Source organism: Rhamphochromis longiceps, linkage group LG10, assembly GCF_057381845.1.
Source record: "Rhamphochromis longiceps isolate RC_006_pf linkage group LG10, R_longiceps_female_GT1.1, whole genome shotgun sequence".
Taxonomy (NCBI): domain Eukaryota; kingdom Metazoa; phylum Chordata; class Actinopteri; order Cichliformes; family Cichlidae; genus Rhamphochromis; species Rhamphochromis longiceps.
Window position 1 is genome coordinate 21,058,590 of NC_140566.1, and position 22,255 is coordinate 21,080,844.

Sequence of the window (22,255 nt, forward strand, 5' to 3'; positions counted from 1 at the left end):
CAGTGGCAATAAAACCTTTTTCATCTCTTTCAACTAACTGTGGCTTATGTGTTTCATAGCCTGCACAATGGTGTTCAAAGAGAGAACCGAGGTATGATGACAGTGACTTTTCAACCTATCCTGAAAATAATCGAGCCTCGGATGGATCATAATCGAGCCTTGGATGGATCTCAGGCATAATAGCAGTTAATTTTCCATTTTGATCTCTTATTTAATAGTATCGCACTGCTGTTTGCTCTTGCTCTGATTAATGTATTTACAATATTAATCAAGTGAAAACAATGAAATATTAAACAAATTAAATGGTTATAATTTCAGGCATTGACATTGACAGCACACACGGTTTCAACCGTATGACCTGGAATGTAACACATGATTGTTTGTAGTGGTGGACCTTCACAAATACTTCACTGAAATCAGCTAATACCTTTATCCCTTGAAAAGATGTAAGCCTAATACAGGTTAAGACAAGAATGCTACAGAACGTAACATCAAAATATTGTTGCACTGCTTACAGTTCTACATCAGATTATCATGACTTCCACTGTAAAACTGCCACTGGATGCTTACATGTGCCATAAATTTGTGACCTAAATTAATTGTTTTTTCTGATTCTAACAAGCTGTGCCTGCCCAGTTAGTACCTTACCCACAGCTGAATATTGAATATTACCTCTTAGTTTGCAACCATGCAATAAATTGCACAGGGTTGCAAGATTGGGTAACTCATGTCGAAATAAACTGACTGTGTTTAGAAAAGTTTGTAGTCAACATTTGTAGATTACCCATAAAAGTAACCACACCCATAGGGGGATTATGTTCACACTAAAGTACCTGTAAACTGGTTGAAAATTTAGTGACTCATAATAATTTTTAAATGCAAGGACATTAAAACTAAATGGGGGGTGGGGGGGGGGGGGGGGGGTGAGTGGAGACAGCTGGAGTACCTGGAGAGAACCCACACAGACACAGGGAGAAAAATGTGCAGCTAACAATAGTGAAGGAAAACATGGTGACGTACAGTGGGAATAAAATTAAAGCTTGGTTACAATGGTGAACTTGTTTAGATTTACTGAGTGGTAATACATAAATAACAGTCTCCCTTTTATGTCCATTGTTATATTAGTCAGTTTGATGGATTACGTGAAAAGGTTCCTTGCTTAGATGCTGATTTTATTCTTTGTTCTTTCTCTGTTTGACTATAAAATAAGTAAGATATAGACCCACTAACTTAGAGTGAACTCTCACATGACTACATCTTGTTGCACTGCACTGTTTTTAATGTATTTTGCATTGTGCTTCATGTTGTTGTGTGCTATTTATTTGTCATCTTTTCAAGCTTTTTTTAGTTGTTAATTTTTTAGTTATATTACTACATATTATATTGTGCCTTATGTTGAGGTATTTCAATGGACTGTATTTTCATAATTGGAGTGGCAATAAGCATTAATCTTTGTTTTTTAGTAGAGGGGTGATGAGCTGTTACGTTTATTTAGAAAAAGGCCCGCTTTAGTTTAAAAAAAAAAAAAAATATCCCAGATGTCCCAGCATCAGGCAGGCACTTCAATCCAGCTTACATCAAAATTTGTAAATATTAATCCTTAGTGTGTTTCTCATTTCATGCAATAATAATCTGCTAATACAGTACAGCCACTGTACCAAAAGAAGCAAGCTGACTGTGCTGTGTAAGTAGAGAGAAAGCTGCTGGCTTTAGCTTTAAAGGTTAAGACAACGAGCTCAAGATATTTAAAAGTTGTCCCGGGATGGGGAGCTTTAAACCTGTCTGTAAATGTAAATTGTTTATGTTGAGTGCTGAGCCTCAGAGACAAACTGCTATTTTCCTCTTAGTTTGCTAAATGAAAAACATTTGAAATACATTTCATGTAAGACAAAAATGCATTAAAAAGCAGAAATATAATGTATATTTTTTGGCTTGTTAAAATAAAATGGTTATCCAACAGAACCAACCACTCTGCCATTTTAAATTTGTTTCATGTCTTGTGCTTTTATGATTGATTAAACTGCTTGCTTTTAATTATTCTGCTGTGTACAGTGTCCTTGAGTGTTCTCAAAGGCACCTCCAAAGAAATTGTGTTATTATTATTTTTTCTCTATACATGACAACAGGAGCACACGTTTGGACAACATGTGTAGTTAAATTAGACAATGACTGCCAAAACACATTAGTAAATATAACACATTGTAGAAAAATGTTTATCAAAAGTCTGAAGCAGACTACATGGACAAAACAAGTTCATATTTAACCAGGTTTTATTGTGCACAGGAAATACGTACAAAAGACAATGAGGGGATGTAGCAAGGGTCTCAGACGTCGAGGCACTGAAGCAGAGGTGGTTAGGTGCAGAGCTGTGTTGCAGATGACTGATGTCATCAAATAATTTGTGTGGCATCTTATTGAATGCAGAACACCTGATTGTTCTGTAAACAGTTTGAAATTGTTTTGTTTTTTTAACAAAAAGGGCAAAAAGTAAATGGCTGCAAATAACGTTGTTTGCAAAACTTATGCATACAATCTTAAAATTGACAATTTATATTTGCATTTAAAATTATGAAACATGATTCAATAAACATGTTTGTGGTTGTTACAGTAAAGAAATATAGATTTTTCTACTCAGATTTGATCTAAATTCAGACAAAAAACATACATTTTGTTAATACAGTATGTCAAAATTAAAATATAACTGTAAATTCAGACACGTGAGGTTGTGCTGAAAAGAATGATACCAAACAAGGCAAAGTAAATAGTTTTTACAGCGAATATGTAGAGATCAAATCAAAAGTACTCAAAAATGGTGATTTATACCCTGGACCCCAGAGGGTTAAACATTTTTCTTAAAGTAACGCAATAGTTACTTTTCAAGTAATTAATTACTTTTAGAATCTTGTAACTAGGTTACTAACTCAGTTACTTTTTTCAAGAAGTAACTAGTAACTCTAATTTCTTTTTCAAAGTAACTTGCCCAACACTGGTAAAAGGTGAGGTTTCAACCTGGTGATTCCGAGAATCCAGGAGTGACGAAAGGCGAGTCCCATGAGTAGTGGCATTTCCAAGAAGGGGTTTGCAAGCAGGTTTGGAGATTCTTACCAGGTGCAGCCACTGTTTATGAGATTAAACATAGGTGAGGTTAATCAGATGCAGGAAAACTAACAACCAAAGAAAATGAGGGTACATGCAAAGCAAGGAACAACAAAACACTCCCGCAAGCCGCAAGGAGGCTGTGAGGTCATTGACAAACTGACAGGACGGCGTTGGCCTTATGAGTCAGCTGCTGAGTGCTGTTGATGGATTACAGGTGATAGAAACAGGTGAGCACCCAGAGCTCCACCCACATGGGCGGACACAGTAAACCACAGGATTCAAGCAGAATAATACCAGATACACTTGCATCATGACAATATTATTGCAGAACTGATGATTTGTGGTCTAGATGCTAAAGCCATTTACTTTACAGCTCTATTTGCCGCATTTTTCATATGATGTGAAGTTCAAGATAATAATACATAATTAACGTAGAGCTTCAATCAATGTCTGAAACAACTGAATTCTATCAGTGAACACATTATTGTACTCTGACAACTACAGCACTGTTTTGTATTTGGTGGATAACACTGTCTGTTCCAGTACTGATTTCTCTTCTTGTTTAGCATCTGTGGGTGGTGCATGTAAATATTGTGTACATGCAGAATACATCAGGGGTAGAGTGATAAATTTGATCCTGAGAAACTTTTCCATCCATACCACAAGATTTTGGAAAACTAAAGAAACTAACGTTGCTTCATTAATATGACAACATGTAAACACCATTAGTTTTTCCACATTTCACACCCATAAGATACAATGGCAAGTGTTAACAAATGACTATGTTAAAATTCTTTTCAAATAAAAGGAATCGTGGCTAGAAGGAGAAGCTTGCATCAAAATGTAAGCAAAAAATGAGACTTTTCATATTCTACATCTTGAAAGATTACCCAATGTGCACTTTTTAATGTTTTCTTCAGTAAATTATTATAAAAATCAAAGATGAAACATTCACCGTACCAATTCTTCAAATAAAAACATGAAGTAACTATAAATGGCGCTTACAGTTACCACGTGGATGCAGGCACAGAGAATACCGGCATGGCCAGTGAAGATGAGGCAGAACCAGGTAGCTCCAAACAGAAGGCAAACCGTGTTATACTCACAAAGAAAATGGCGGCTCAAAACACTCCAGGTAAATGACACCCAGCTGAAACACTTCACGAGTTGCCCGAGATTCACACAATTTACAGAAAATGTAAGGACGATAAATGTCTCATATGAGATGAGATTTTGGTCATGTCGCACATCCCTAATTGCACTTTCTACATGAAAGTATCTCAGAGGCTCAGTGCTCAATATCAACCCTTTCTATGAGTGTAAAAGCCTGAAAACCTGACTGTGTAGCCCAGAGGTGTTTGAATATTTGTTTTATGCGTACATCCACAAACAGCTCAGAAGCTGCCTCTTTTCAAAGGATGTATTCATATCATTATTGAGCTCCTTGTCTGTTGTATAACAGTTTAAGAAAACATCTTTCTCTCTACTTGAAATTAAAGGAGATGAGAGTCTGTTGAATGTCTTTTTCTTTTTTTGGAGTTGCAGTGGATGATTAAGACTTGCTTCATGTGGTTCATTGCTTCAGAGCTATAATTTTTAAATGGGTCAGCAGGACTGGCGGCAGGCTGAAGTGGGGGGCTGGTGCTGTGGCTTTTGGATGTTTTCAGAGTGTTTTGCATGTGAACTGCCACATGCAAAACATGTGAGAAATCTTTTGTGGGATCAAGTGTTGTGACTGCAAAGTTGTCAAGTTCATGCATGTCACATAATATACTCCACCTTTTGGAGTAGAAGAGCTAGGAGGGTGGAGGGTATGGACTGCCCTCAGAGCACTCAGAGCCCTCAGAGCACCAAGCCAATTGACAGAAACCCAGCGATTCTCTTTGAGTAAGCTCTTGATTTCTCCTTCTTTCCTAAATTAAAAAAAATCTCACACTGACCACTTCCTGCCACCCCTCCTCTTTGAAACATCAGTAATGCTTTGTGATGGTGACAGGTAGGAGGGGTTGAGTAGGCTTGTAGGGTACAATTTGTATGAGCGAGATGCAATGCAAAGTCAACCTCTTACATATAGAATTTCTTGATATGTATTCAGTGAATATCTGCTCTATGTAGTGAACAGAAAACATACCAGATCTTAAAATGTGGATTTGGTGTTGTGTAGTATTTGGTCTGGTTAGGTTGACCACTCATTGCTAGGTTGGCTTCCCAGCCCCTTTATGTGCCGCAGAGTCCACAGACAAGAAACAGAAGCCCAACTCACTCCCAGTTTTTTTTTATAAGTTGTTACACAAAATGAGACCTTTTACTATTGCAATTTAACTGACTAACCATCAAGCAGGGGGTCTTTGGAAATAAAAATCAGATCAGACAACTTATTACAGTATGTTTAACTGAAGCCAAAGTAAAAACGTTTTATTCATATTCATATCGTCAATATTTTCCAAGTTTCAGGCTAACTAGCTTTGAGCATGAACATCATGGGATACATTCTAGTTTCAACAACAAAACTGCACCAGTATATCTATTACATAGAGCAACATAAAAGAAGAATTGGTACAGTGAATGTTTCATCTTCATATTCTGAAATTTAATGTTTGAGAATAATGCATTTTGTCATCATTTCAGTTTATTTTGAAAAATCTCAACAGGAACTTCAGCTTTATTGTGAAAGGTTCATGTGGAAAATAAATAAGCAGATGGCGGAGCTACACGCTGGGTTTACCATTGTTTTTGCTAACAAACCAATGAATAAAAACAGTCACTTATCCTTCTGTATTGTGGTTATTTTAAATATAAGAAAAAAAGAGAGCTTTAAGAAGTTAATGTAGCCACTACAGTGACCATCAAAAACATTTCATTTACAGAGTACAACATGCACAAACAATGAAGAACACATAGTTTAAAAATGTTACAAAGTCTACCACTGAATTCATACCTATTTTTACCAAATTTTTTAATAAACGGTAATAGCTTATTTTTCTGTAGCTGACTGGTTTACTTCATTTTGTCTAACTTCCACTAAAACTATCACTGAAATTCACTGAAAGTATAAAAGTATAAAAAGACTTTTTCACACATGCAGTAATACAAATATTGCAAAAGATTATGAGCCTTAAACAAATACTATTCATTAAAATTTTTAAAACATGTGCTCTACACAGCATATCGGAGATTTTTTCAGTAAACATTTTGTATTATCATATGCAACATACATACAATCCAAGAGCAGCTCAAACAGACTTCATTTTCCTTGTAGCTCTTTAAAAATATTAAAATACATAATTATACATGCAATTTACTATATTAATGTGTCACATTTCATTATGATTTGTTGTAAAATTTCAATATTGTGCAATTACAGGTTGACAAAAGTGATGAAAATAGAAGTTCAAAGCCCAAAACAAAAAAAGTCTTTGAGAGTGCACACATTGTCTTGTGAACTGTTAACTGCAGCATGTATTGGATGTTCTACAGCATGTTCTCTCATCCTCTACAGCATCTGTAGGTGGTGCACAAAGTAATTCCTCCAATGACAAGGAGTGCTCCAGATACCCATCCCAAATATATAGAAGCTCCCAGCTCTCCTTGGCTTCCTGTTGTGGCCACAGGATTATAAAACCCTGTGATGATGCTGTAAGCCGACCAGGTGACAGGAATAATACACACGATCCCTGCTATGATAAACACCACACCTCCTGCAATGCCGGCATTGGATTTGGTCAGTTGGTCATAATCAAAGAAAGAAGTGCATCGAGCTCCAACCACTGTGAGCCCGATGGCCACCACGCTGACGGCAATAGACACGCAGATTAGAGCCCTGGAGGCTTGCAGCTCTTGTGGTAAAGCCAAAACCGAGTCATAGTTTTTGCATTGTGACTGACCCGTGCTCTGGAACACACAGTTCATCCATAAGCCTTCCCAAAACACCTGAGCAGTGATGATGTTTGACTGTATAAATGCCGACACCTTCCACATGGGCAGTGCGCAGATGAGGATGGTGCCAAGAAAACCGAGGATTGCCAAACACACACCAACGATCTGAGTCTTCATGTTTTCAGAAAATAAAGTCTATATTTAAAGTAAAAAAAAAAAAAGACATCAAAATCAACCTCCAGTTGAGTTTAAGATCATTTTTACTTCCAGCTTTCAGTTGTCTGTAAATGCTGCTGGTTGGGTTTTGCTTTGTTGTTTTGCTCCTCAGGTATGAGAAAGGCAACAGGGAGGGGACGGTGTTCTGTGGCAAGTTTCCTGTTTGTCTTGATTCCTGCTTGACCTGAAAAACTAGTAGAAGGCCATTAACAGAAGCAATTGTGTATAAAAACTTGCTTTGTCATTGCAAAGAATAAACAGATTGCTCATTTAAACCAGCAATATAGAGACTGCAGATTTCATGATGTATACTTCTTGTATTTTAAAGTACTTTCACATATTACCAGAATGCATGAAAAACTAGACCAGTATCAAATTACTGATGCATTTTTCTGAATATTTCTTGGCACTTAAATGTTTTAATCTTACTAAATAAACAAAGCCTATGTTAGCTCATGACCTCTTTCTACAAAATCAAGTCAGCAAGCAAAACTGGCAGACAGACACATCACAGGCCCCTGAAAATTTTTTTAAATCTATATCAGATAGGATGTCGCCTAGTAACCACATAACAAGGTAAAATTGTCAATTTAGGACTTTATGCACCAATCACATAAAGTCCCAAAGCACAATATTCGAACCTATCCGGTTGTTCAGTGATGACGCGACGAATCCTACTTCCGGGTCTAAAGTAGTCTGTGTTTAATATGGCTTTTGTGTTGTTAACATGTTTAATGTTATGTATTTTCTTCTATTTGATCTCAAAAAGCTCCTAAAACAGTCAGTGATCACTGTTGACCTCCCTCGGCTTTTATTACCACTAATCATTTATTTAAGCTCAGTTTTTAAAACCTTAGGATGTAACTACAGCCCAGCCCATGCAGCAGTATATGAATGACTAACCTCGTATTGTGGATGGATTATCTCAGTTGTTCTCCTGGCTGAAGTTTGGTCCTTTTACAGCATCCTGCCATGCAATTACATTTGTTCCTGACCACTGAGAACACTCACATTAACTTTTATCGAGTGGAAAAAAAGCTTGTTTATATTATGCTAACATAGCTGTGTCGCTAGCGGTCACGTAGCACATCATTATATACCAGCTAGCCAAACTTCAGTAACCCTACAAACGTCACTGCTGTTTAGTTTTCTGTCTTCATTTATGCTGGAAGTGATAGCAGAGCTGTACGTTTTAATTTGTTTCCAAAACCCCGCAGTCAGGACATGCTATATTGTATTTAGATAGAAGCTAGCGAGCTAACTTCCTGCTAACTTCAACTCAGTTAAATGTCATAAATTCCGTTTTCATGGATGCCTGGATGTTAAACTCAATTGTTACACCTGGTAGAGCAGAACACTGATCATTTTAAAGATCAAAGACTTTAGACAGTTTCTCAACTCTCAGTAATCGTTTGATATATGGACCTGCAGCGAGTTTAGACCCAGACACTGCTAGTGACGTCAGACTGAACAATCGGATAGCCACAAAGCCTTCATTACATGACATGTTTACCTAGCAACCAGCAATTAAAAGCAGACCAAACACTCCAGCATCAAACATACCAGTTGTATGTCAGACGGGCCAGTTAGATTTTTAGCTTATTTTGTACTACTGCCCCCCCCTTCAAATACGATATCAATTCAAGTGCACCTCATGAATTTATAGCGCATTTTTGCTGATTCTGGTTTGGCATTTGTTGCCTTTTAGTAGTGATGGGACGTTCTGTATCGAGGCTTCGGAGCCTGTGTCGAGTAATGGAGGGGGCGTTTCCGCGAAGCGCGTATCGAGGCTTGCTTCATTTATGGGAGGAGCTGAAAATGATGACGTCCGAAGCCTCGCTGCCCGGCTGTACCACGTGACTGGTTCATGAAGTGGTTCGAACTTTGCCGCGAGCTATGACAGATATAAACCCCTCAGACTTCATTCAAAAATGTGGGTGTTTGATGGAGAGTTGCGGTTAGTGAGAGTTTGGAGACCGTTTGGAGGTTTATGAGAGTGAGGAAAGTCAGGAGAGAATGGAGCCAGCTAAGAAGAGGAGGATGTCCTCCCCTGTGTGGGAACATTTTGATCTTATTCCTCCCAACAAGGTATGTAAATTTCTACAGAAGATGTATTTTCATGATACTGATGGTGCAATACAATTTATGTTGAGCTGTCTTGACTTTTGTACAAGGTGAAGTGTTTGCTATGTGCCAGGGAGCTGGGATATGACAACAACAACACCTCATCCATGCTTAGGCACTACAGAGCTTTGCATGAGAATAAGGGGGACACCGATTGTGGAGCAAGACCAGGTGAGCCATCAAATGCCATGATAATATAGCATGCAGTAATGTTACTAAATGATATAACAATATTATATAACTGTTATAAGTTACGTATGTGATATTTATATTTGTGCTTTATCTTTATTGTCTTTCCTCAGGAGAACAATCTCAAATAGATGAAGACCTGGTTAGCATGGTGATTGAGGACTCCCAGCTATTTAGCATTGTGGAGGACAAAGGATTCAAAAGATTTGTTAAATCATTAAATCCTAGCTATGTTCTCCCCACTAAAAAGGTCATAAAAGCAGTGAAAATTTAGTTTTTACAGAATAAAATGTGAACAGGCAGGACTGAGGCTCAAAGCCTCAGTGTGTAGCTGTCCATACCTCAACGTTACAAAAGCACAACTACTGTCCACACCCCAACCACACCTCACAGTAAATGATCATTTCCATTTCAAGCATTTCCAAATAATCATTTCCCATACTGCCAGTATAAATATACACAGTATACTGCCATCACTACAATATACATGTTTTACACACTCCTTTTGTTGTTGACATTTACAGGCTGTGTGCAAAATGCCACACTCTTCAAATTCATGCCAGCTATTATTTTTACGTCCAGTAGGTGTCCTGCTAGAGCAAATGAAGCTTCGCGTTGGGGTGAACCAATTGGATGAAAAGCTTCAGTGCTTCATGGGGCTTCATCTGCCCATCACTACCTTTTAGTTTAAATTCTGCAAGACAATTTGCACACGGTTAGCTGCCTTCTAAATTCCTAGAGTTAGAGTTTTAGTTGTGAGCTGGAGTGTAAAGTCTACCATGTTTGCTAGAAAGTGCAGTCTACAAAAGCAGCCTTTTACTCATTGAAACCCTCCACTAGAGCCAAGTTTAAATTTTAATTTTAAAAAAAAACAAAAACCACAACCATAGTCAAGTTAGTGAATAGAGTTTTATTAAATCAAAAGCAAAGTAAAAGCACCTAAATATTTAGTCCATAAAAACAGCCTAGTCCATTTCTCTTGAGGGTGACAGTCTACAGCCGTTCCAACCTCTTGCAGACATTTAAACATATGCTCCACCACCTGTTGCAGTGCGTGGAGCAGAGTATTTGACAGAGTAGCCACCATCTTTAGGCTGCTTGCACTGACAACAAAGGAGTGCACCTCCAATGATCAGGAGTCCAGATGAAGCCCAGCCAATGAACAGCGATGCTCCAAGCTCTCTCCTCTGTCCGTCAGACATGATTGGGTTGTAGAAGTTCCTGATGACCTCATTAGCAGACCAGGATACAGGGATGAGGCACAGGATGCCACCAACAATGAACACCACCCCCGCAGCAATGGCCACCTTACTCTTGGCAGTCTCCTCTTCAATGCAGTTGGTGCACTTTCCGCCTGCGATGGCAAGCAGGAGTCCCATTAGGGTGACCAGGATGGAGATCACAACCAGAGCACGGGCTGCCTGCAGGTCTTGAGGAAGAGCGAGCATGGAATCGTAGACCTTGCACTGCATCTGGCCAGTGCTCTGCATTACACAGTTCATCCAGAGACCCTCCCAGAAAACTTGTGCTGTCACGATGTTGTTTCCAATGAAAGCAGACACCTTCCACAATGGCAAAGCACATGTAATTATGTCTCCAGAAAAGCCAATCACTGCCAAAATGATGCCCAAGATCTGAAGTTCTGCAGATGCCATACTGTCTCTTCTGGCGCAACAGAGAGCTGTGAGAAAGAATCAACTGGAAACACAACAAGACAACATGACTGCCTCAACTGCAGCTTTTATATCCACATGGGAGGCTCGTGGTTTCTCCTGATTGGTTATTCAGAAGTGTTCAAAGTGAAAACACCTGTGGTCATTAGGACTGACCTCCTGCCCAGTGATAGCTGGCATATGTCCCAGATCCCCTCCAACCCATTTTCTTATGATAAGCCAATAAGAAAATGGATGAATGTTTGCAAAAGTGCTGTGAAAACTGAAATGAAAAGAATGTTTAGAATAAAAATCTTCCACCTAAATTAATGTCTTTTTCATTATTTTTTTGTGGGTGTTTTTTGTGAGGCTATGATTTCACTCAGACAAAAGTAGCAGTTTTACCAAGAACATAACAATGAGAAGAAGAGTGATTTTAAAGATTGCATTTTAATATTGACTTTAGTATCTCGTGTAACAATATGAGATCATAATGATTGCTTTTGGTTTTACATCTGATTTCATTTTCTTTTACCAGTGCAGCAATCAAGCTGAGTGAGTCCACCTGTGGTAATTAGGTGTGAGGCATTGGCTTGGGGGAAAAAAACAAAAGAAACAAACAGTATTAAATTAGACATGCACCACATTGGTTGTTTCTCAACCTGTGATCCTCCTTGGTATGGTTGGTTTCTCTTTTAATGAGCCTATCTTATCAGGTAATGGGTTTTAATAGTTTTGATATTTTTAACCAAATCAAACTTACTACTTTTTTATGATTGTGGGATTTCTTACTTTCTTTCTCCAGAGGCAATAAAAATGTTTACCCTTCTTTAGAGTCGCTGCTCAGACATTTGAATTTTTTTTTTATTAAACCTAACATGATGTGGTTGGGTTTGTGCATCATTCCATATATTTAAAATTAATTAAAAAGTATTCCCCCTTGATTTGCACTGTTAAAGCTTCTTTTCTTTCTCTGGGCTCTGTTTGGGGACAAGTGGGCCTCTTTGTTGTCAAGAAAACCTCTGAAATCAAATGGAGCGTGATTGATGCAGTGGAGCCAGAGCCCACCCAGAGGAGGGCTGTATTCTGGGGGGATTTGTAGGTCATATAAAACTTCTGCTGAGAGTGGACTCTTATTTGGAAACCCTGCAAAGAACTGACTCGTCTAAAAAAAGGGGGGGGAAAAGCTGTTATGCCTTCTTTAGGGTTGCAGATTCTGGGTGTTGGGCTGGCTGTGCTTGGATGGATTGGAAACATACTGATCTGCATGCTGCCCTTGTGGAAGGTATCTGCTTTCATTGGAAATAACATTGTGGTGGCTCAAACCATCTGGGAAGGACTCTGGATGAGCTGTGTGGTGCAAAGCACCGGCCAGATGCAGTGCAAGGTCTACGATTCCCTGTTGGCCCTGCCTCCAGACCTCCAGGCAGCTCGAGCCATGATTGTCATCTCCATCCTGTTTTCTTTGTTTGGCCTGCTGCTTTCTGTGGTTGGAGGTAAATGCACCACCTGTGTTGGGGACAAAATGGCAAAAGCCAGAGTTGCTATCTCTGCAGGCTTTTTCTTCATCCTGAGTGGGGCTCTGTGTCTTGTGACTGTATCGCTGCCTGCTAATACCATCATAAAGGACTTTTACAACCCCATGGTTCCAGATGCTCAGAGGAGAGAGCTGGGTGCCTGTTTGTACGTGGGCTGGGGTGCAGCAGGGTTACTACTGATTGGTGGTTCACTTCTCTGTTGTCAATGCCCAGCAGGAGACAACCGCTACAGTGGTGCGAAGTACTCGGCACCTAAATCAACAACACCCGGGAAGGAATTTGTCTAAGATTATATTGCATTACATGAGAAGTGGATGAGCATGACCTCTTTCACAAAGAGTACAAACCTGTTTCTTATCACAGTGTATGCATAGTGCAGGTGTAACTAACACTATGGCCTTTTGTCTGTCAAAGTGTGTGTGATGTTAGATTACTGCAGGATTGGTGTGCTGGGTTTTTTTTTTCTAACTCCTATATTAAAGTTCTTTAAGTGATTTTTAACCAATAAACTGTTTATTGCCACATGTAATTTTTTAATTGTAGTTATTCTGCTTAATTCACTAAGATGTTTTGGGATCTGATTCCCCACCACCATCAGCAGATCGACCCCTCTGGTAGTTGTTTTTACAATTCAGACTTGGTTTTCAAACACAACTCGTGATAATACTTAATTTCCCAAAAATATTAAAGTTAAGATAAATTCTGCATTGCTTTTACTTTTGAATGTATACACCACTTTGCCAAACTTTTTTTTTTGGTGGGGGGCTGTTTTTAAATTTGATGGTATTGCTACTTCTACTTTATCCTCTTGCTATCTACCAAGAGGCCAAAACTGGTCCAGGAACAGTGTTTATAAATCACAGTGATGTGTTTGTGTTGTCCTCACTGGTTTCAACTGAGAATCAGGGAACAAAAAAAAAAACCCATTCAGGTGGTTCAGGATATATCGTCTTTCCAAGACTTGGCAGATGTCCTCTTACTGGGCAAAGTGTAAATATCCATTCTTTAGAGGTGAAAAGGGGTTCCCTTAGTAACACGAATCTGAACAACAGACTGTCCATTTTACTGAAGACAGGAACTGTAAATTCCTGTCTTTACTACACGGCCAACTTCCTAGGAGTCTACTCCCTTGAATTCTTGAACGCTTTGTCATTACAGGTTACTAAGAAGTAGCTTATAGTTCCAGTTTGGGTTACAATGTGTCTGTACTCTGAGTTCCAGGAAAGGAGGAGGAGCTGCATGAACAAAGCTTTGTCTTTTTGGTACTTAAACCCTGTAACACCAAGTGTGTCACATTTGATGCACAAGTTTTACAGACCTCGACGTCATCAGTGGGATCTTTTTTTTTCAAACCCTAAGTCACTCATGTTTTTGAGCTAAACTGTGAACAATACAACTTAGACATTATATGCAAGTTGGGTTTCTTTTTTCATTTGTCACAAGGTTCAATAAGGTTCAGATAAACACTCCCACTTCAAAAGGTTCAAATTTCCTGGCAATTGAAGGCTCATTGTCCATTATTAGTGGGAGCTTTAAAAAATTCTGCATACAATCAAGTCCATTTCTCTTCACATGCAACTTACAAGATATATATGACAAACTTGGTGGTATTCATGCAAAACATTTATTTGTGAAAAATACACATTTCATCTAAAAATAGCATTGACATTCATTCAGTAACCTAAAATATACTTAAAAAAAGAATCAAGATATGATCAAGACATGTATGAAACCTATTAAATGTAGTAAAATGTGATCTGTTTTTTTTAATGCCTTCAGCCTTCAGAATTGTTTGAGTACACTGCTGTGCCTTTTTATTAGCATTGTAGCTGAGACACTCACACATAGTCAACATTTGAAGATATGCTTCTTACAGGTGTGAATTTGGCAGGTATGTAGGGTCTGCCACCAACTTTTGGGGGACAGCTGCTGCAGAGAAGACCACCTCCCATCAGCAGCACCGCAGCAGAGCACCAGCCTATGTAAAGTGAAGATCCAAGCTCCCTTCTTTGAGCCTCAACCAATAGGGGGTTATAAAAGTCGCTGATTACTGCATGAGCTGACCACGATACAGGAATCAAGATCAGCAAGGCGGTTATTATGAATATCACTCCAGCCACGATGCAGGTTTTAGCTTTGGCCACGTCATCCTCCATGCAGTTGGTGCATTTTCCTCCGATCACAGCCATGAGGATGCCGAATATCCCAACAATCACAGAGATGATCACCATGGCCCTGGCAGTCTGCAGGTCCTGAGGCAGAGCCAGCATGGAGTCGTACATCTTACACTGCATTTGCCCCGTGCTCTGGACCACACAGCTCATCCACAAGCCTTCCCAGATCACCTGGGCTGTGACGATATTCGCCCCCACGAAAGCGGTGACTCTCCACATGGGCAAACCGCAGGTGATAATGGCGCCCAGCCAACCAAAGAAGGCCAGTAAAACACCCAAGATCTGGAGGCCCTGAGAAGCCATGAAAATGCTGCTGTAACAGATTTCTACGCAAAATTCAAGAAATAAGAAAAAGAAAAAGTTGGCACCACAGAAAATTGAACCACACTCCAGTCTTGTATGTGCTGCAGATACACCTGCCTGATGATGGATTTGCTGTGGTCTAATGTTCCTGTGCCTAGCTGTGAGAAGATAGATGCTTGCTGCTGTGTTTCAGGGTGGAGTTTCTGTGTCCTCAGACAAAGCGGGAAACTGGAGACCTGATATCCACAGACCTTATTCTCTAGCTTCCTTCATTGTCCTCACACAAACAAGCTTTATTCAGTCGTTCAAGACTTCAACAGTGGGAACAACAGTGCTATCAGATCCTCAGGTGTCCTCACACAAACACGCACACTCTCTCTACACACACACCTACAAACGTGCATGCACACAAAGGTAAGGTCAGTCTCTGAGCAAAAACAAACTCGTACGAGAAGCTTCTTCAGTTCTGGGGTCAAATGGTGGCCCTGTGGGTGTGTCCCTCCAAAGAGGGACAATGGAGCCCCTGATGATCCTCTACCTCTGACCCAGTATGAACCTTCCAGATCCCTCAGGTCATCTGGATCCGGTCTTTTATCAGTTCCCAGAGTCAGAACCAGACACGGAGAAGCTGCATTCAGCTTTTATGCTCCATATATCTGGAACAAACTCCCAGAAAGCCTCAGATCAGCTGAAACACTCAGTTTATTTAAATCCAGGTTGAAGACTCACCTGTTCTCAGCTGCATTTGAATAAAGCACCAAATCCACACTTTTAAGCTTAAATTTCAAAACTTACATTTAACTACTGATTTTATCTACTGTTCTGATTTTATCTGTTTTGATTTTATATACTGTTTTGTTTGTTTGTTTGTTTGTTTATTTGTTAATTAGTTTGTTTGTTTGTTTGCTTGTTTTAATCAATTTGAAATCATGCTTTTTATTTGTTTTTGTTTCTAATGTCTTTGTAAAGCACTTTGAATCACCTTGAAACAATCAGCCAAGGTTTCAGGTGAGCTAATTGTGAAACCTGGCCCCACCCTTTCATGTGATTTCCTGTGGTCAGATGGCCCAGGATGTGAGTGGGCGTTAAGGCATCTGGGAAGGGATCTCAAAACTGGATTATAGATGGCAGAGAGTTGGTGTCGTAAACCCCCGCCTCTGTTCAAAGATGGTCGCTCACAATGAACAATGATGGCTTCTTTCACTCCTCTTTCAAACCATCTGTTTTCTCTGTCCAGAATGTGAACATTGGCATCATCTAAGTAGTGACCTTTGTCCTTTAGATGCAGATGGACCGCCGAGTCTTGTCCTGTGGAGGTGGCTCTTCTATGTCTTCAAGCAACTCCAGACGCTTTTCTTTCCAAGCTCCTTAGACTACGATGACCTGGATGACTGAAAACCTTCACAGACCTTCACAGACATAAATTAAGAGCTGACTGTAGCTCAGGTGGTAGAGCAGGTCAGCTACTAACCAGATGGCTGGTGGTTCAGTCCCAGGCTCCTCTAGTCTGCATGCCAAATATCCTTGGGCAAGATACATCCATCGGAGTGTGAATATCTATGAATGTTATGTAGTAAACACTTACAAAATGTGATTGGCTGAATGAATTAGTTGTGTAAAGTGCTTTGAGTGCTCAGATAGAGTAGAAAAGCGCTATATAAGAACCGTGGATTGTTTTACACTCCAGAAATGTTTGCTTACTACAAGACTTTGTTTCTTTTTAAATATTTACTCCCCTAACAAATAAAACTTGGTTCTGTGACTACATTCAAAGTCCAAATACCTTTGTTGTAGGTTCACAGTTTAACCAGACAGGCCGGTTTCCAGCCAGTATTATGCTTGCCACACCCAAACCTGTTCAACCAGAAAGTCGGAGAATGGTTGCTTCTCACATACTGTGACGTTTGTTTTTTAAGCATCCTTGTTTTGATTATGCCGTGTTACATAATGAACATGTATGTTACAATTAATATACATTAAAAATGTGTCAAACGCACAATAAAAAGAGTATGGATACTGTAAATACACTGTTTTTAATGTTAGAATTTCCTTTAAATGTGATTGTGGGTGACCACTGAATGAATCCTGTTGAACACAAACATTGAGTGGAAACAAAAAAACAGTAACACATATTCTCAGATTTGTAAACAGTAAAAATATTTATTTACAGTAGAAGTGGTGCATTGAGAATTTTGTATACATAGTTCTGAAAAACAATCTACAAGCACAGGAGCAAAAGTGAACATTTTAAAAAGATACATAAGCATATGGATATACTAGACTTGTTAGCACTTACACAACATAGTACTTTTGACACAAACACACACACACAGCTGTAGACTATGTAGACTTGGGTGTGGTTCCTTTCTTGGTGTTAACATCATCTCAAAACACTCCAACACTCTCATGAGGAGTCACGTTTCATCAAGTAACCTGAATTACCAACACACACAACCCATAAACTCTGGTGCATCTGTCCCAGTAAATATTTCAGACGTAGCCTTTCCCAGATATTGGTGCTGAGGCATCAGACCTAGTGGCAGCTGTGTACCTTGCATTGTAGGGTTCTTTTTCTTTTTTGGGGCAGCTGGCACAGAGTAATCCCCCTCCGATAAGCATCAAAGCAGAAGCACCCCATCCGATATACAGCGAGGCACCCATCTCTCTCTTCTGGGCCGCATTCAGAAGAGGGCTGTAGAACTCCTGGATAATAGTGTTGGCTGTCCAGCAGACAGGGACAAGGCAGAGGACCGCAGCGATGATGAACATAACCCCAGCTGCGACAGCCACTTTATCTTTTTGCTGTTGATCCTCCACACAGTTGGTGCATCTTCCTCCAGCTACAGCGAGCAGAATAGCCATGACGCCTACCACAATGGAAATGATAGTCAGGGCCCGAGCACCCTGGAGGTCTCCGGTGAGGGCGAGCATGGAGTCGTAGACCTTGCATTGCATCTGGCCTGTGCTCTGGACCACACAGCTCATCCAGATACCTTCCCAGATGACCTGTGAGGTGACAATGTTGCTGCCAATAAAAGCAGTGACCCTCCACATGGGAACAGCGCACACAACGATGACTCCAATCCAGCCAATGATCCCCAAGGCTGCACCCAGCATTTGGAAGCCAGCAGACACCATTTTGGTCAGATTTGTTCTTCAAGCTGCTTCAAACTAAAGTCCTTTCTCTTTTCAGAGGTTGCTGATAAAGCTCTGAGTGCGTATCGACGTTCTCACTGTGGAGTGATACAGGCTGTTGAATATTTGTTTCTTCCTTGCGATGAAGTCGAGTTTTCTGCCGGTCAGACAAGTCTGCTGAATGGGTGAGGAGTGGAGCAGGTACAAATGCCTGATGGAGGAGGGGCAATGGAGAAACAGCGAACCGTCATCAGCACCTGCTCTTCAGGTCCACTCCCTAAATATAAAGTTTCACCTGAACAGGTGAGCCGGTGAGCAGGTGGGTGGAGTGATGTCCTGAATGTCTGGTGACTCAGTCAGTCTGAAATGACAACACCTCTGACCAAAACTTCCGACTAACCAAAAATGGTCATGTGCTCAGTGTTTTTGTTGTGTTACACCTGCGCTGATAATGGATGGCATCCCGCTGGAGTTCTCTCTCAAGTAAATGCACATAAATGGCCTTGCAAAAGACTCTCTGGAAGAACTGTATCTTTCACTTTACAGCATGTCAAGAGGTTGAGGGGGATGGACACAGCTCAGGACTGAGGGGAATATTATTCTTTCACTTAAAGTTAATTCGAATACTTTAATTGATTTTAATATTAAAAGTGTAGTTAAGAGTACAATCATTTGCTTGATTAGGCTTTGACTATGTCCCTAAAAACAATAATGATCAGTTTTAATCTCATATGAGTATTAATAATCTTTGACAGGAAATTATCTTCATCTGCTTTTCCCAAAGTCCCAACGAGAGAGTGATATATTTCCTTATAATTAGTTTTTTAAGAAATCATAAATAACACAAACAGTTTTTTATAAAATACTATCCAGTCATATGCAAGTCGGAGTAACAAGTAATATCACAAACTGCCCACCTCCTATTACCAGTTTTAATTTGCTTTTTATATAAAATAATATATTTATATAAATATCTACTTGTACATACTTGAGAGTAAATTTAAACAGAATTTCTCTTACTACTATGGCCCACCTGCAGTACCTTCGCAGCCCACCAGGGGCCGCAGCCCACCAGGGGCCCCAGCCCACGCTTCGGGAATCCCTGACCTATTTTATTAGATAACTGCATCCAGTGTAAAATACAAAGGTTCAGATAAAGTAAATTAAGTAAATTAAGAACAGTAAAATAATTAAATCATAAATTGAAATGAAAAGAACAAAGTACACCTAACTGTTTGCTCTACATTTGTGTTTGACCTCGAATGAAAAATTAGCAGAAATAACATGTAAGCGAAGTAGTGTAAATCTTTCAAGCACTTACTCTTCACCAAATTCATGAATTACTGGTGTGTGGGGTTTTTTCAAAGAAGTGCACGTAGTGTAGGGTGTCACTTACAGTCAGCATGAAGGAAAACAGGAGATGAACCAGCTCCAGATGTCACTCTTCCACTCTGTTTGCTTTACAGATTGTGAGATTGTTGCCTCTCCCAGTAGCTCAATACTGACGAACTCATATTATCCTATAACATTCTTGTGTGTGATGTGTGATATCTAATCAACCTATGCTTCCATAAACACTTCACAAGACACACCTGTTGTCCTGTCACTTCTGTTTTCTCAAACTGTTCCTGGAGAAAGAAAAAATAATATACAATCTTATTTCTGAACATGTTTGGACACTGTCTAAAATGTCAATAAAACAGATAATGTGATTTGCAAATCTCCCAAACTCCTGTTTTATTCTCTATAGAACATGGGGAACATGTCAAAAGGAAAAAAGGGTCATCCAGCTTGTCAACAGCTCTCAGTGTAAAAGCCAGCATCTCTGAAGGTATGGCAGTGCCTTTGGATATAGTAGCTTTCAGGTGGCATCTTTTTCAGAAAAGGCCTTGCATATTTAACAAAGACAATTCTAAAACGCATATTGCATCTATTACAGCAAAATGGCTTCATAGTAGAAGAGTTTTGAACTGACCTGCCTGCAGTCCAGACTTTTTACCAGTTAAAAATATGTGGAGCATTACGAAATGAAAAGAAGACCCAGAATGAATGAACTGTTAGTCCTACATCAGACAGAGATGGGAACACTGTGCTCTCCCAAAAAGTTCAGCAGGTGCTTACCTTATTTCCAGATGTTTACACACTGCTGTTAAAAGAAGAGGCAATGCTACAAACTGAGATATGTTGCTTCAAAATCAGCAAATATATTTCCTAAAATATTGCATTTCCTTAAACAACTGATATGTTTTTTATGTTCTATTGGGGGTTTATGAGATTTACAAATCATTTCAGTCTGTTGTTATTTACATTTTACACAGTGTCCAAACTTTATTTTTCAAATAAATATGTGATTTATGAAGTGGGAAAAATATTAAGAAGGCGTACAAACTGCAGGCTGAGGTTGGAAGTGAGAGAAGCTCTGTGAGTGTTCTGAAGCTCAGACTGAAGGCCAATTGTAAATGTGAACATACAAGAGCTTTTTGTTTGCTGAAGGTTACAAGAAAAGAGCTTTTGTTGTGTATGAAGCTCATTTAGGGTGAGTGGATGAAGGCATCAAAGAGTAGTCAGTGAGGTGATGTACAACATATTTGGCATGTCTGGATTTTGCAGCTATTGCAGCAAATCAAAGCATTGAAATCAAAGGAGAATGATAAACTCTGTTTTGTCTGCTATGTTTCCCCTTTTATCTGTTATTCCTCGTTGTGCCCAATAGGTGACAGCAGTGTCTATTTTTGTGCTTGTGCATGTATGGCATATGCACACGCAGTTGGTGATGTGAACTCTTTTTCTGCGTAACCAGAATCTGAGGTTGCAGTTAGTAGAAGCAGCCTATTAATTTGAAACTTTGCATTTACAGAAAATAATATCAACTTTAACCTTTTTTTCGATGCAGTACATGTACTAAGAGATATATGTCTGGAAGATTGTGAAAGTGTGCTATCACCTGTGCTCAAACATCCTTTATTTCCATTTCTTATGTGACCATAACTCTCTAAGCACCCATTAAATGCAAGGCTCCACCCTCCTTTAGAGCATTTATGGCTTTGTAGCCAACGTTCTGCTTCTAGAACAGAAGAACAGACAACAAAGGCTGCCTGTGGAAATCACCATCTCTCTGTGCACTGAACTGCTTGAAATGAAATGGGATTGACAGTTTGCTGGAAACTTGAAAAATCAGTATATTTGAAAAAAGAATTTTTTTAAATCGCCTAAACATACAAACAGTAAAAATAAAGTAAATGAAGCAAAAACCGTGTTTGTACAGTTCTAACTAGCTTAAAAGTCAATATTTAGTATGTCCACCTTCATTCTTCAGCACAGCCTGAACTCTCTTGGGAAAAGTTCCTTTTAATTTCTTTAGTCTTCAAGAATAATTTCCCAGGTTTCATGAAGGACATTCAAAGCTCTCAATGTTGGCAAACTTTTCTTCCCATTCAAGCTCTGGAGAGGCCAAAATGGCTAATAGTGTGTTTGGAATCGCTGTTGTGCTTAAAAATGAAGCTGCTATCAATCAGACGCTTTCCAAGTAGTACTGCGTGATGGATCACAATCTGACATTTTTCTGCTTTCATGATTGAAGAAATGACTTTCAGATACTGTAACTTCTTTTTTTTGTTAACCACTTGTCCAATTTTCTCATTTCCTCATGCTAACATAAGCCAAATTTCCAATCTTTTAGATGTAAATTTGGTTCTTATTTGAGTTAGGGGCCTGTTTTTATCCTTCAATGATTCCTTTGTAGATATAAAGTGGCTTTACAAAAAAAAACAAAAAAACATTACTGAAATGTTTTTGTCGTTGAAAATGAGTGAAAAAGCAAACACTGTCCAAAGAAAAACTTGAGAAAGACCTTGGGAAAGTCCAGAGAACTTTTGATCAAAACCATTTTAAAGCATTCAAAGAAATCTGGAAGCAAAAAGAGTGGATGAAGAAATGGCATTAGACTTTT

At 39.3% G+C, this 22,255-nt stretch overlaps 6 protein-coding genes across 6 annotated transcripts; 2 read left to right on the top strand and 4 right to left on the bottom strand.

Moving 5' to 3' along the window:
* Window positions 1-5,492: 5,492 nt before the first annotated feature.
* LOC146660824 (claudin-4-like) lies at window positions 5,493-8,918 on the bottom strand. The gene is made up of 2 exons (XM_085420861.1): window positions 8,095-8,918; window positions 5,493-7,383 (listed from the first exon to the last, which is right to left on the bottom strand). The coding sequence occupies exon 2, from the start codon at window positions 7,150-7,152 to the stop codon at window positions 6,586-6,588; it is 567 nt and encodes a 188-aa protein (XP_085276987.1). The 5' UTR covers window positions 7,153-7,383; window positions 8,095-8,918; the 3' UTR covers window positions 5,493-6,585.
* A 161-nt stretch (window positions 8,919-9,079) lies between these two features.
* On the top strand, window positions 9,080-10,382 carry LOC146660825 (uncharacterized). Its single transcript, XM_085420862.1, has 3 exons — window positions 9,080-9,279; window positions 9,366-9,486; window positions 9,618-10,382. The coding sequence occupies exons 1-3, from the start codon at window positions 9,208-9,210 to the stop codon at window positions 9,776-9,778; spliced, it is 354 nt and encodes a 117-aa protein (XP_085276988.1). The 5' UTR covers window positions 9,080-9,207; the 3' UTR covers window positions 9,779-10,382.
* A 12-nt stretch (window positions 10,383-10,394) lies between these two features.
* On the bottom strand, window positions 10,395-11,376 carry LOC146660826 (claudin-like protein ZF-A89). Its single transcript, XM_085420857.1, has one exon. It carries the CDS (start codon window positions 11,157-11,159, stop codon window positions 10,527-10,529), a length of 633 nt encoding a protein of 210 aa, XP_085276983.1. The 5' UTR covers window positions 11,160-11,376; the 3' UTR covers window positions 10,395-10,526.
* Window positions 11,377-12,263: 887 nt separating this feature from the next.
* On the top strand, window positions 12,264-13,349 carry cldn29 (claudin 29). The gene has a single exon (XM_085420858.1). The coding sequence runs from the start codon at window positions 12,349-12,351 to the stop codon at window positions 12,979-12,981; it is 633 nt and encodes a 210-aa protein (XP_085276984.1). The 5' UTR covers window positions 12,264-12,348; the 3' UTR covers window positions 12,982-13,349.
* Window positions 13,350-14,305: 956 nt separating this feature from the next.
* Window positions 14,306-17,050, bottom strand: LOC146660828 (claudin-4-like). Its single transcript, XM_085420855.1, has one exon. It carries the CDS (start codon window positions 15,169-15,171, stop codon window positions 14,533-14,535), a length of 639 nt encoding a protein of 212 aa, XP_085276981.1. The 5' UTR covers window positions 15,172-17,050; the 3' UTR covers window positions 14,306-14,532.
* A 135-nt stretch (window positions 17,051-17,185) lies between these two features.
* On the bottom strand, window positions 17,186-18,566 carry LOC146660829 (claudin-4-like). Its single transcript, XM_085420854.1, has one exon. The coding sequence runs from the start codon at window positions 18,307-18,309 to the stop codon at window positions 17,662-17,664; it is 648 nt and encodes a 215-aa protein (XP_085276980.1). The 5' UTR covers window positions 18,310-18,566; the 3' UTR covers window positions 17,186-17,661.
* Between the last annotated feature and the right edge of the window lie 3,689 nt (window positions 18,567-22,255).